We start from the raw sequence: 13,649 nt of genomic DNA on the forward strand, positions 1-13,649 counted from the left end.
CAGGAGCGCGGGGGCATAGGTGCATTGAGGCGTCGGGTGACAGCGGTCACAGACTCACTTCTTTGTTTTATACAGTACGGCCAAACAGGACAGCTGGGCCACTCACGATTTTGGTCGCACTGTCCCTGAAGTCCCTCGACGTGCAGGTTGGTCTTCCTCTGCGTTGATGTCCGGACTGGACACAACAAGCCTTGGCTCCTGCAAGGGGTCTGCTTCCTGGGTATTGATACTGTGCGGCTGCAGTTGGTCATGGTGTCCTCCCACTCGGTGGAGAGACAGATCTCACCTCTAGGAGCACATGATCCTCTTCCTGGGGAGCTGCTGCATCAGGCTAACCTGGGAGCGGCAACTCAGTGGACCGCACCTTGCGCCTTTGGTGCCTGCAGCTGTAGGGGAATAGCTCCTCTTCTCTAGAGTAGTTTCTTCAGTCAGTTGGCGAAGCACTAGCAGCCCTCAGGGTCTCTTGGAGACGGCACAGCGTTGGGACGAGTCTGCTTTGTAGGAAGCTGGCTGTGTATATGATATTACCACTAGGTGGTAATACCGTGCACAGAGTCTAGGGACTCCCCAAACGTGTACCGGGCGCAATGTAAACCCAAAGAGCTCTATTAGTGGTAGTGTGGACGAGCTGGCGTAGGACTAACACAGAAGAGTGAAAGAACTTTGTTGCACATCATTTATCATTAATGGACGCACAACTCAAGAAGGAGAGCCAGACTAATTTTAGAAAATTATACTTTGTATTTTATTTTAAGACCAATATCTTCGTCATAGGGCAAGTACATTTTTAAATAAAAAAATACTTTTCACTTTGAAAAATCGACACTTAAAAATTTTTCAGAACAGTTCAATCTTATCCTACGGGGAAAACAGTATTGTGATTAAACAGTTGAGTATCAAACTTGCAAATCCAGTCCTCAGATCCAAAGGTCAGCAAGGGCCAAGGGTCAGATGAGTACCAAAACTACACCACCAGCAGAACAGAGGCAGACTGGTGCAGTGGTCAAAGTTGGAGTTTGGCCCAATGCTTTTCAATGGAGTCTGGTGGTGCCTGGAGCAACACTGCAGGTAGGTAAAGCGGTTGCAAGGGGCAAGACTTGGGGGTTACTACAAGCAAAGAGGGGCACAAAGCAGCACCAAGCATACGCCACCAGGGGTGCCTGGGTGCAGAGTGCAGACTCTGCATCAGGCATCCAATGCTTTTCAATGGAAATTCTTCTTTTGGCAAACAGGCTGCAGGTGCTGCACCGGAGGTTGCAGGAGGGAAATTAACAACAGCAGAGGTAAGTAGAGATGTAGGGGGTTGTAGGGGCACTAGCAGTTCAGCTCAGCAAGGCCCAGGGGCTTCGGGTGCAGGGGTGCTTTTCGATGTCCCAGTCTTCTTACCAGAGCCAGTCACAGTCAGAGGGAGTCTCTGGATTGACTCTGCAGGCGCCGCCGTGGAGATCAAGAGGTCAGTCAAAGCTGGACACAAGGTCAGGATCGCTGGGGAGACTTCAATGCAAAGGTGAGTCACTCAGACTCTGACTGTGGGCGTCGGTTGCTGAGTGGTCAGGGGTCTCAGTTCCAGTTAAATTCGGAGCCCTCGGAGTTGATTTCTTTTGGTCTGGTCCGCTGTCCACAGGAGATTGGAGTCCTTTTCGAAGGCAGCGGTCCTACCAGGGTTTCAGAAGTAGCTGGCTGCAAGACAAGTCGCAGGTTTGAGGAAGCTGGAGACAGGCCGGTAGGACTGTGGCCAAGGCAATCGTCCTCTTTGGTCTTTTCTGCAGGGATATCTTCTTTCTTCTTCTCAGGTCATCGTAGAGCTAGTTTCTAGGTCTGGGGAGCCACCTAAATGCTAAATGCGACTTTCTCTCCACTACAGATTTAAAAGACGCCTACTTCCACATTCCAATACATCTCGCTCACAGGAAGTATCTCGGATTTGTGGTAGCTGGTCAACACTACCAGTTCAAGGTGCTCCCATTCGGAGTCACCACAGCACCCAGGGTTTTCACCAAATGCCTTGCGGTAGTTGCAGCCCATCTCAGAAGACAACAAATTCATGTCTTCCCCTACCTAGACGATTGGCTCATAAAAGCAAACTCCTAAAACAGCTGTGTTCAACACACACTCCAGACAATCAGACAATACAGTTGCTTCACAGTCTGGGATTCACAATACATTTAGGCAAATCCCATCTCCAACCGTCACAATGCAACAATATCTAGGGGCAACAGTGAATACTTGAAATGAAATGAAATGAAATTTAATTTGTAAAGCGCATGGCTGCCCGAGAGCGTCCCATCGCTAACCCACCAGAGAACAGAAACAGACTGAGAGGGGAACCATTAATTAAGGGATCTTGGGAAAAAGAAAAGTTTTAAGAGACTTTCGGAATTTAAGATAGCAGGGTTCGGTCCGAATCCTTCTAGGGAGAGCGTTCCAATTTTTTGCCGCATTTACAGTGAAACGGCGTCCCCCTGTGCGAGTCTTCCTCACTCTTGGAACTATGGCTAGATTTTCCAGATCCGACCGGAGAGCCCGGGAGGATTTATAAGGGCAGATCAGGCTCCTAAGAGCCGGGGGGTCTTTACCCTGGAGCGCCTTGTGGGTGATACAGAACGATTTGAAGACCATTCTTTCGGGAACTGGCAGCCAGTGGAGAGCTCTCAATGCTGGTGTGGCCGACGATCTTCTTGGGGCCCCAAAAAGCATCCTGGCTGCTGCGTTCTTCACCCGTTGCAGGATATTGATGGTGGCTTCAGGGGCCGCTAGGAGTAGGGCTTTACTATAGTCCAGTCTGGATAAAATTAAACCCTGGATCAGTAGTTTCCTGGACTGGAAAGGCAGGAGGGGAAGAACTTTCCGCGCTGCTCGAAGCAGGCCGAAGCAGACGCCTGCGACTTTGAGCATGTGTCCTGAAGGTTAGGTCGGGCTTAAACCACACCCCAAGCTTTGATTTTTTCTTTCGGTGTAGGCAGCTCACCCATACAGGGAGGCCAGGAAGCTTTAGGGAGAGATGGGAGTCCTAGCATATCCCAATCCCATCAGGATAAATGCTATACAAAGATTTCAACCACAACACTCACTACCAGCAAGAGTGTTCATGCAGCTTATAGGAATGATGGCATCTTTCATTTTTCTCGTCCCTCATGCAAGATTGCAAATGCGCCCATTACAAGAATGTCTAGCACGTCAGTGGAACCAAGGTCAACTAACAGATCTGGTAACCACCCACATCGCTCTCTGTAGTGGTGGAACACAAAAAGCCTTTCCAAAGGGCGGTCGTTCCTCAAGCCAGTTCCACGGATTGTGCTAACAACGGATGCATAGCTCACCGGCTGGGGAGCACATCTACAAAAACATACTATTCAAGGTTTATGGATCTCTCAACAAAAGCAGTTCCACATCAACTACCTGGAATTGTTGGCAATCTCTCTAGTGTTGGAGTCTATTCAACCTCAACTCCTAGGCAAAGCTGTCCTTATCCGTACAGACATGACAGCAATGTATCTCATACAAAAACAGGGGGGTACACACTCTTGCAGTTATCCTGTGCAGCACAGAGCATCTGGAGGTGGGCTATTCCACGGAAGATATACCTCCTAGCCGAACTCCTACCAGGAGTACACAATCAAATAGCGGATCTGCTCAGCCGTCCGACACAACAGATCCACGAATGGGAACTTCATCCTCAAGTTCTTCTTCCATTCTTTCACATGTGGGGACATCCAGACATAGATCTGTTCGAAACACACCAAAACGCAAAATGCCCAAACTTCGCATCCAGGTATCCACACCCATTGTCCAAAGGCAATGCGCTATGGATGAATTGGTCAGGCAACTTTGCTTACGCTTGTCCGCCTCTCCCACTCATTCCATTGCTAATTAGGAAACTCCAACAGCATTCCCTCACAATGATCCTGGTTGCTCCAACATGGGCAAGGCAACCATGGTTCACAACTCTGTTGCAGCCATCAGTAGTACCACATCAAAAGCTGCACCTCTCACCCAAGCTTCTCTCTCAGAACCATGGAGAGATAAGACACCCACACCCCAATCAGCTCAACCTTGCGATCTGGCTCCTGAAATCATAGTTTGGCTACCTTAATCTTCCACCAGACTGTATGAACGTTATCAAAGAAGCTAGACGCACTACAACAAGGGCATGCTATGCAGCAAAATGGAAGAGGTTTGTCATTTATTGCTCTCAACACAATTGACCCACTGGATGCTTCCATTCAAAACGTCATCTGTTACCTTTTGCATCTACAACAATGTAACCTAGCGTATACATCTCTAAGACTTCATTTAGCTGCCATAGCGGCCTACCTGCAAAACAGATGTGAGTAGCAAGGACCCCCTGAACACTAATATAGTTCTTGGGACAGGGCAAAAAACACAGTGGAAAGTATCATTCCCAAGCAACTTGAAATATACAAAAGTATAATTGTAACTTTTACAGAAGAAATGAGTTAAACAATATAAAATGATTACCAGACTCTGTGTGTCGAAACGCACGCCGAAGATTTTATTCTTGCCACCGATTTCTTTTTATTAGATGAAATATTTATGTTATTGAAATGTATTGTCTATATGAATGTCGTATACTTGTAAAGCGCACAGCTGCCCCAGCAAAGGGGTGTCCCGGCGCTGTATACCGCTGGGGAACCCATCCTGGCTTTCCCTGTGAGATGGTCCCTCCTGGGCATCTCCAAGCTGAAGACAAGCATCCCCGGTGCTGACGGGGCCGTTAGTAGAGATTAAGCAAGCTATTTCCCAGAATTGCTGAGTTGGACCCATGGTTGGAGTAGGCACTGAGGCGAGAATTATCGAGTCCGCTGACCATGGCCCAAGACCCTGCCGCATCGGGAATCGAACCCTGGTCCCGGGCCGACCTCTGCTTCCGGGTCTGCCGCCTCTAACCAGTGAGCCACACCACTCCACGTATTTTATATTTTTGATTAAAGTCTGGTAATTATTTTATTTTGTTGAACTCATTTCTTCTGTAAAAGTTACAATTATACTTTTTGTATATTTCAAGATGCTTGGGATTGCTACTTTCCACTGTGCTACCTGCAAAACAGACCACATTTGTCTTTGTTTAGAGTTCCTGCGATCAATGCTTTTATGGAAGGACTTAAAAGAATAATTCCACCAAGAGCTCCACCCTCTCGAGTGTAGAATCTCAATATAGTCCTTACCAGACTAATGGGTCTTCCATTTGAACCTTTACACAAATGTGAACTACAGTACCTTAGCATTTTTAGTCGCCATCACATCTCTCAGAAGGGTGAGCGAACGCCAGGCATTAACCATACAAGAACCCTTTTTATGAATCCTTCAATAACAAACTGGTTCTTGGAACACACCCACATTTTTTGCCCAAAGTAGTGTCTGCCTTCAATTTAAACCAGTCTGTTTAACTACCAGTATTCTTCCCTCAACCAGACTCTGGGGCAGAAAGAGCTCTACACACACTTGATGTTAAAAGAGCATTACTTTACTACATTGAAAGAACGAAATCCTTTAGGAAAACCAAACCACTTTTCGTAGCTTTCTCCCCAACTCCTAAGGGTAATCCGATATCCAAAACAGGAATTGCAAGGTGGATTGTCAAATGCATACAAATATGCTACCTTAAAGCCAAACGCATGTTAACCATTCCCCTAGAGCTCATTCTGCACGTAAACCAGGGGTATCTATGGCATTCTTAGGGAAAATTCCCCAAGATGACATATGCAAAGCAGCAACTTGGGCCACGCCATACACCTTCACAAAACACTGTTGTGTAGATGTGCAATCAAAACAACAAGCTAGAGTGGGCCAGGCTGTATAAAAAACACTTTTTCGAACTACTGCAAAAGATACAGGTAGTCACCACTAAGGAGGATACTGCTATATAGTCTATGCATAGTGTACAATCTGCAGCTCATACACCTCAAACGGAAAATGCTACTTACCAGTATGCTTCTGTTCTTGGCATGTAGAGCTGCAGAGTTGTACACGCCCACCCTCCTCCACGGATACCTCTATCTGATCCAATATTATCTTAATTAGTTACATCACGCATAGACATCTTTCTATTTCTCACTACTCCATCTAATGCTAATGGCAAAACAATCTAACGATAGAGCCGAAGCCCATGCGCACTGTCGACCGAAGGAGTCACCAACCTCGTGACTACAAGACTTCATCAAAGACAAAAACAACATGCAAACATCTGAGCCCAACACCAGATGGCGATCTATGCATAGTGTACAACTCTGCCGCTCTACATGCCAAGAACAGATGTATACTGGTAAGTAGCATTTTCCTTTCTCACACCTCTGAATCGTTAAGGGCTCATCCTAGCAGATCCAAGGTTGCTACCACTGCATTGGCATGCAGTTTCCTCTCCTGAGCATCTATTGGGCAGCTATGTCTGTATCCTGCCATATATTCACGAAGCACCACTGCCTGGACAGCCAGGTTCACCAAGAGGGGCATTTGGCCTGCTTGTTATGCTGGAATTTATTTTTTTCATTTGAGTGAATTTACAGACCCACCACCAAATAGGTTTTGCTTTGGTACCTATTCAAAAGGTGAAGAATTGTTCGTTTATAAGTCTCTATCGGAAGAACAAATTACTTGCCTTCAGTAACCCTCTTTCAGCTAGAGACTCCGGCCCTGATTTAAATCTTGGCGGAGGGGAATATTCAGTCACAAACGTGACAGATAACCCCTCTGCTATGTTATGATCCCATTATATCCTATGGAGAGGTTTGTGACTGAATATTCCATCTGCCTAGATCTAAGTAAGATCCTTTGTCTAACCGCAGGTTCATCACTGATCCTCCCCATTCTGTGAATTGGGCTCTGCCCATTAAAAATATTGCTAGTTTAGGAATTGGCACTCTGGGCAAACCAGTTGGATGCTGGGGCTCTTCACCTGGCGGCGCGGACAGCTTCAAAAGCAACTGACATCAGCATGTGAGAGTGGCACCTATATTGGGACAGTCCATCTTTTCCAGAGAAAAGCAGCGTTGGTGCGGAGTGACACGGCACCACCTGACCGCACACAGAGCTACTGCAAAACAGTTTCCAGATACGATCGGATTCCGGGTGAAGTATTCAAAAGGTGATGAACCTATGGTTAGATAGTCTCTACCTGGAAGGTAGAGTAAGTTGTTAATTCATACTAAAGTTGGTATCCCGTTTCCATGTAAATCAGGTCATACAGAAACCAACCTTTTTCCAACAACCAAAGACGCAGGCAGAAAAGGCCCACACACCAGGAAGGAGGAGCAAGGGCTCACCTCTCATAGGTTTTCATTGCAAGAGGGATTGTACAAAGGATTCAATTTTGTCAACAGGAGCTACACTCAAAGAAAGACTATAAGCCGGCTAAACAAGGTAAAGCGGAGCAACTCTGGCATTCCTATGAAGCATGACGTTGAACAATACATGTGCTGCCGCCCCACGGTCTTCAGTACACATGTTCATGATACATTAGTGTCTGGACATCCAATCAAAAAGAGAGGCCCAAGTAGGACATAAAGCGTTAAAATACTTGCAGCACCGGTAGGAGGGAGGGACTTACAGTAGTGGGTGGCAGGGGGAGAGAAACACACATCTAAGGAATAAAGGACTGTGTAGTGAGCTCTGAAAAGACCTCACTCAATTCGCTTTTGGAACGAATGTGATGCTTGGGAAGGGATGTTACTATTTCCACTGCTCTAAACAATGTGTTTATGTATGGAAAATCAATAAAAGTGTTATTAAAAAAAAAAAGAAAAAAAAACTTGCTTGCAGACACTCTGAATAACCCAGCCTCCTGGCAGAAGAAAATTCTGCAATATAATCAATGTATAGGATGTGAATCCAGAAAAGATTCATGGTGCAAATCGAAAAGGTTACTCGCCGGTAGGATTAATTTTGCTGCTTGAAGAGTTTTCTGGATTCACGTGTGACCCACCCACCTCCACCAGGTGAACTGTATTTGTAAAGAAGATTCTCAAGACAACAAACAATGAAGGGAACGAACACATTAAAGTGGCCAAGGGGGAAAAGAATCTGAAGATCGCGACTGAGTCAAAGGATTTCCAGGGCGTTCATCTGCTGTAAGTTACTGGTTCTGGGTACGAAATAATGGCATCTTTTCAGCTATTCAAGTTGCAGTTAGAATGGAAAGATGGTTCTTTGTACCTGGGAGGTAGCGTTAGTGGGGGGAATTGACATAATGTGATTAGGTTTACACTCTGAACCAGCTTTCAATGGATTGATGGTTCATGGCACTCCTCAAACAAACCTTATTCATACAAACCATAGATTGGTAATAACTAGCAAGGTATCGGTTACTAAGTACACTTTGTACAGGGTTGGGGTTCTTCCCTTCCCTAGTCTGACTTAAGGACTTGAATGTATTGTGGTGCAGAACAATCCATTGCTGAATTTGTAATAGTGATCATGTTGATCATGATCCTAGTGTTGATTGGAAGCTAGGTAGTCTTCTCAGCCCTCACTCATCATTTACTGCACCTGGTCAAAAGTGTTTAGCTCTAATGTGACCAGAACAGTGTTTCTGGAAGTGACTGTAAGGTGACAAATTTGGCACCAAATAAAACCTGTACAAAAATTGATCATTTTGATGGTGGCTGGAGGTGTATATCGAAGCACTTCTGATGGGGTTTATTTGATTAACTGTACATCAAGTAAAGATCTGCCTGCTGATGCACTAGACCAGGGATCCTTAGTGCCCGGTTCCAGTCATGGCAGGCAGACTCAAATATTCAACTGATGGGAGGAGCCTAGCCCGCGACCATGATGGCCGCCTGATCCTTCGGCTCCGCCGACCCTTCCGTTCATCTCCCGAAACGCCGAAGATCCTGTTCATTATCCTGCCCGCTTGTCGGAGTCCTGGATTCGCGAAGCGCTCCTGTGTCCAGCGGTGTTCTTTTCATCGCGATCCTGGTGGCAGAGACGGCGAGGAGTCCCGATCCCTGCTACAGTGTTGCAGCGCTGCGGCCGGGTCTTTGTTCTCCGGAGGCTGCCGTTCCTCGTTGCAGCCACAGCTGACATTTTATCGGGACGGGGCCGGCTGACTGAAATCTTTTGCCGCATTGCTTTCCCGGCTGCAGCGTGCCGCCCTGTCCTGCATCCCCTGGCGCCGGACTCGGTTTATCACCGTGACCGACAGGCTTCACCCTCCTCACGGCCAGTGAACGGCTCCGGACATCTTCTTGTCTTTCGGGACTGCGCCGGGAGCCATTTTGTTCTGGGCGCTCGGCGGTCATTTGGCGTGCACCTAGTGGACAGTGCTGCACTGACGCCGGGGACTGAGCGAAGGGTATCGTCTTGCTGCTGTGCTCCCGAGGCGACAACATTTGGAGACCGGTTACTGGTGGGCGGCTGAAGTGATGGCCGAAGACATCCAGTCTCGAGGGTTGCGACGTGATCCCGAGCCCGGGGTGCGTGGGACGGCAGCTCCCTCTCCTCCTGCGGTATCCCTCAGCCTCGCGGATGTTATGCTTGCCCTGACAGACCTCCGTGGAACTATGCGTGCCATGGTCCTAAACCTGCAATGCCAACCGAATATCTCCGTTAATGCAGAACCCTTGGATGGACATATCGCGCCCTCTGTGCTGTGCACCTCGCCACACCCGGTGCTTTTCTGTGACTGCCAACCTGCTCAGACGGACTTGATGGTGCTGGATGAGAGTGATGTCGCTGCTGCCGAGCTATCCAGTATTGTTGCGGGGGTGTGTGGAGATCTCGGTCCTTTGCGGACACTGGAGACTTGTGTCTGGGCGCCTTGCCTCACGACTGTTTTGGGGCTTCCTCGCGGGTCCCACTGGTCCATCCTGGAGTTGCAACTGCTGTTTTTGCTGGCTGCCCTTCACGCACTGCGATTGTGCGTTGACACTTTTTGGATGGACATTCACCGTCTGGTTCTGTGGCGGTGTGCCTTTGGTGGCTGGCATCGTGTGCTGCAGTGGACCTCACCTTTGCTTTCTTCGTCAACGGTGGCTGTTTTAGATCTGGACTCCGCCGACTCGCTGGACCGCAGGGGACAAGGATAAGGATGCTTCTCTCTTTTGGCTGTATCCGGATGTGTGCTTTGCTGGGGCTGTAATGGACATTTTGGGAGTTAAATGTTGGTCAGGTACTGGGTCGGGGTCCGGGGACGGGTGGCCGAGGGTGACAACGCTGATTGTTTTGAACGTCTATTTGGCCCTCCTCCGGTCTTATGTGTCTTCTTATCCTGCTTCTCTAGTTTCTGTTCAGAGAGTCGGAGATTGGGATGGTCTTTCCCACTCTCAATACTCTCTTCCCACTTGGGGTTCTTTTGGGGCGACAGGCATGCCTATTGGGGGGGGGGCGGGCCGTGGCCTTCCGCTGGTATGCAGGGTGGGGGGATGGGATGTGTTTTGTGTTTTCTCTTTGTCTCTATGGCCCTCTTTCTCTTTCTTTTTCTCTTCTTTTCCTCTCTCTTTCTCTTCCTATTTCTTTGTTATCTTTGGGGTCGGGATTCAGTGTTAGTAGGGAGCTTATTGTGTTGTTTCATTCTGTGGCATAGTGTTTAGTCTTAGTTCCTTGACGGTGGCCACCTGTTTCCTGACAAATACCTTCCTCTATCACGCCTCCTTCTGGGTGCTCCTTGAACGATGATGACTATCCTGGTCGGTGATTAGCTCGACTTTCTGCGTAGTTCTCTAAATTGTACTCGACAAAACCATAAAATTAAACCTTTTCCTATCCTGACATTACGGTTTTATGTTCTACACGATACTGTTCGCTCAGAGACTGCTTTAACGGCGTTCTGCCCTATTGGTTTTTTCTTATATCCTTGTCCAATATGTCATAGCGGCCGGCCCGAGGGGTTGTAGGCAGACGCTGTGTATTGTGCATTTAACAAATAAAGGTTTTAAAAAAAAAAAAAAAAAATATTCAACTGATGGATGATGGATTTTGTGTTTGTGCAATTCTGGTGAAAAAGACACTGTACTGTGATGTCTTAAGGATTAAATGACTACTTCTTACGCTGGTCTGTTTGCTTTGCCATAGATGCCGCCTCCTGGAGGGCCTCCCCCACAACAGCAGGCGGCCCAACAGCAGCCCCCTTCACAGCCCCAGCAGGGGGCGGGCAGAGCCGAGGCACAGCTGATCTCCTTCGACTGATCTTGGTGGGGGGGGGTTATGTTGAAAGACTCCCAAATCTGTAACACTATTGCTAACCAGATACTTTCTCTTAAACCGCTCCTGCTGAGTTACGTTAAACCACAGTTCTCACTTGCGGTGTGACTTCTCTCAGTGAGTTTGAGGTCACTTTGCCCATTGCACATGTCCCACTTGATGAGCCTCAAGGGAACGGGTTGGAGGCACTGAGGTTTGGAGATTTTTTAGACTAAGTACCTGCTACTGTGTAATGTCAATATTCCCCTAATGATGCTGTCAGACTGCTCTCCCATCTGCGGTTTCTCCTTTCTCTTCCATTCCCACTTCATCAACCGTGTTTACTTCTTCATTATGCTGCTCATTCTGCTCTCTGCTGTGTTTGTTTCCCTTCCTCCTTCCTATCTTTTCTAATTAGTTTTTTGCTTCCCATCATTGGCCCTTGCCTCCTTTGTAAGCACTGACTTTCCTCTTTCTCATAGTCACTGATTCCGACAGCCACATGAATTGTACCCGTCCTGCCATAACTGATTCTGTCCTCTTTTAGTCTGTCCCCTTTTAGTCTGTCCCCTCTCCTGTTCATTTTCTGTGCATTTATTTTCCCTTTTATCTTTCATTCTCCATCCTCCCTCCACATTTCTCTATTAACCTTCTTCCGCATTCCTTCTCTTCATAACTCACTTCTCTTTCTGCATGCTGCTTGCTTTTCTGCCCTTCGGGTCCTCTTTACTCACTCTCCCATCTCTTTCCTCGGTTCCTTCTTGTTCCGGCTTAGTATTAATTCCACGGCTTTCAGATTATATTCCTGTTGTGTTCTCAGTTCATTGACCATCTTTCTTCTCTTTTCACATAAAACGGTCATAGAGTATTCCATACTGAGTACTTTTCAAACCAGTTCTTTTCAAACCAGTTCTTGCTCAAGCCAGCTGGGCATTGATTCTGGGTTTTCATTTTCAGACTAGGGTGGGTGGGAGGCTCTTTGATTCTGTGTAGCTGTTAGATTTGAAATCTGTGTAGTTGGCAAAGACTAAATACCACAATAAAATATGTTTAAAAACAAAGTGTGTGTGTTATACTGAGTTATGTAAAATGTTGCTTTGCAAAGAGTTGGGGCATTGTGCATTCCACAGGCTTGAAGACTAGATACGCAAATGAAGTGAATTGTCGTCCCCTTGAACAGTGGCACATTGACAAAGGGGGTGGTCAGCTATGTGCAATGTATGAACACACCCTTAGAATGTTGTATATATAAGCACTTTCTGTTTTTCTTCCCTCGCACTCTTGCTAGTAAAAGGGTTAGGACCACCTCCTACAGATTACAAAGTGTATAGGAGTACTTACTTGCAAACTGTCTCATGAGTACCTCAATTACTTCGTTTGAGGATTAAATGCAAGTGCATCTCCTTGGCTGAGTTACAGATGTAGGCTTGCCTCTTGTGTAGCTAACGGTGGCAGAATTAAATAGAGGAGACTAGAGTACCCTATAGATTGAATTCTACCTACTGGCCTGCCACGTTCCACCTTCAGAAGAACTTATTCTTGTGTGTCAGTGAATTTAGTCTTGTGCATCTAGTATCTAGGAAAAGGTGGATCATACTAGAAAAGGTGCACTAGTCTAATAAGAAAAATAAGCCTTGGCTTAGCCTGTGGAAGCGATTGGCTTTGCTAGGTATTTTGGTAGTTGGGCACATACAACAGCCATCTTTGAATGGATTTTCTTACGTTTTAAGAAACTTCTTTCAAAATGGCAGCATCACTCTCACTGTGACCTCTTGGAATGGAATTTCTTAAGGCATAAGCACATGTTCGAGGCATATGAGCTGCAGATTACACACTGTTGCATAGATCTCCATCTAGTGTTGGGCCTGGATGTTTGCGCTTGTTTTTGTCCAGGAAAGTTCTTTGGAAGTCACAAGATAGGTGACTCCTCCTTTGGATAACATTGCGCATGGGCATCGGCTCCATCCTCAGATTGCTTTTTTCAGTCATCGGGCTCTGATGTGTTTCCTGCGCTCTGGTTTCAAACAGAGTTTTCGTTCGGCGTGCAATTCCTCACCAGTTTCCGACGGTATTGTCTCGGACGAGTTTCCCTCTCCTCGCGAGTCTCGACAACTTTGAGGTATTAGATTCCGGTCATTGACGAAGGCCCGGGCCTACCTAGGTCTTATCTTCTGGCTCATGGTAAGGACGCCATTCAAGAAGTGTCCTCAATGTGGGTCGAAGTTTCTCCACGCCTATCTCCATGAGGTGTGCAACCTTTGCCTCTTCCCCAGAGCACGAGGCCAGGGACTGTTCGGCTTGTGCCTCCTTCCGCTCCAAAAAGACAATTAAGGACTGACGAGCTCGAAGGACTATGGCTCGCTCGTCAGCTTCGATCCCCGACGACATCTTTTAAGAGGGCGTCAACGTGCCAGAACAGCAGCGGGCCGAAGAAGGTGTCAGCTACTCCGACGCCAAGGACTCCGACGTCGAGGACATCACTCCGGCACAGCGGGTCGTAAGTACATATGTCG

General features: G+C 47.2%; 1 protein-coding gene across 5 annotated transcripts in view; it reads left to right on the forward strand.

Moving 5' to 3' along the window:
* HGS (hepatocyte growth factor-regulated tyrosine kinase substrate) overlaps window positions 1-12,197 on the forward strand; it is a 304,838-nt gene extending 292,641 nt beyond the window's left edge. For all 5 annotated transcript variants that reach the window (XM_086931122.1, XM_086931123.1, XM_086931124.1 and 2 more), the window contains one exon: window positions 11,029-12,197. In XM_086931122.1, the coding sequence (XP_086787248.1) occupies window positions 11,029-11,142 (114 nt within the window). In that variant the 3' untranslated portion in view covers window positions 11,143-12,197. The remainder of the gene's footprint in view (window positions 1-11,028) is intronic.
* The last annotated feature ends 1,452 nt before the right edge of the window (window positions 12,198-13,649 follow it).

Source organism: Lissotriton vulgaris, chromosome 7 (assembly GCF_964263255.1).
Source record: "Lissotriton vulgaris chromosome 7, aLisVul1.2, whole genome shotgun sequence".
Classification (NCBI taxonomy): Eukaryota; Metazoa; Chordata; class Amphibia; order Caudata; family Salamandridae; genus Lissotriton; species Lissotriton vulgaris.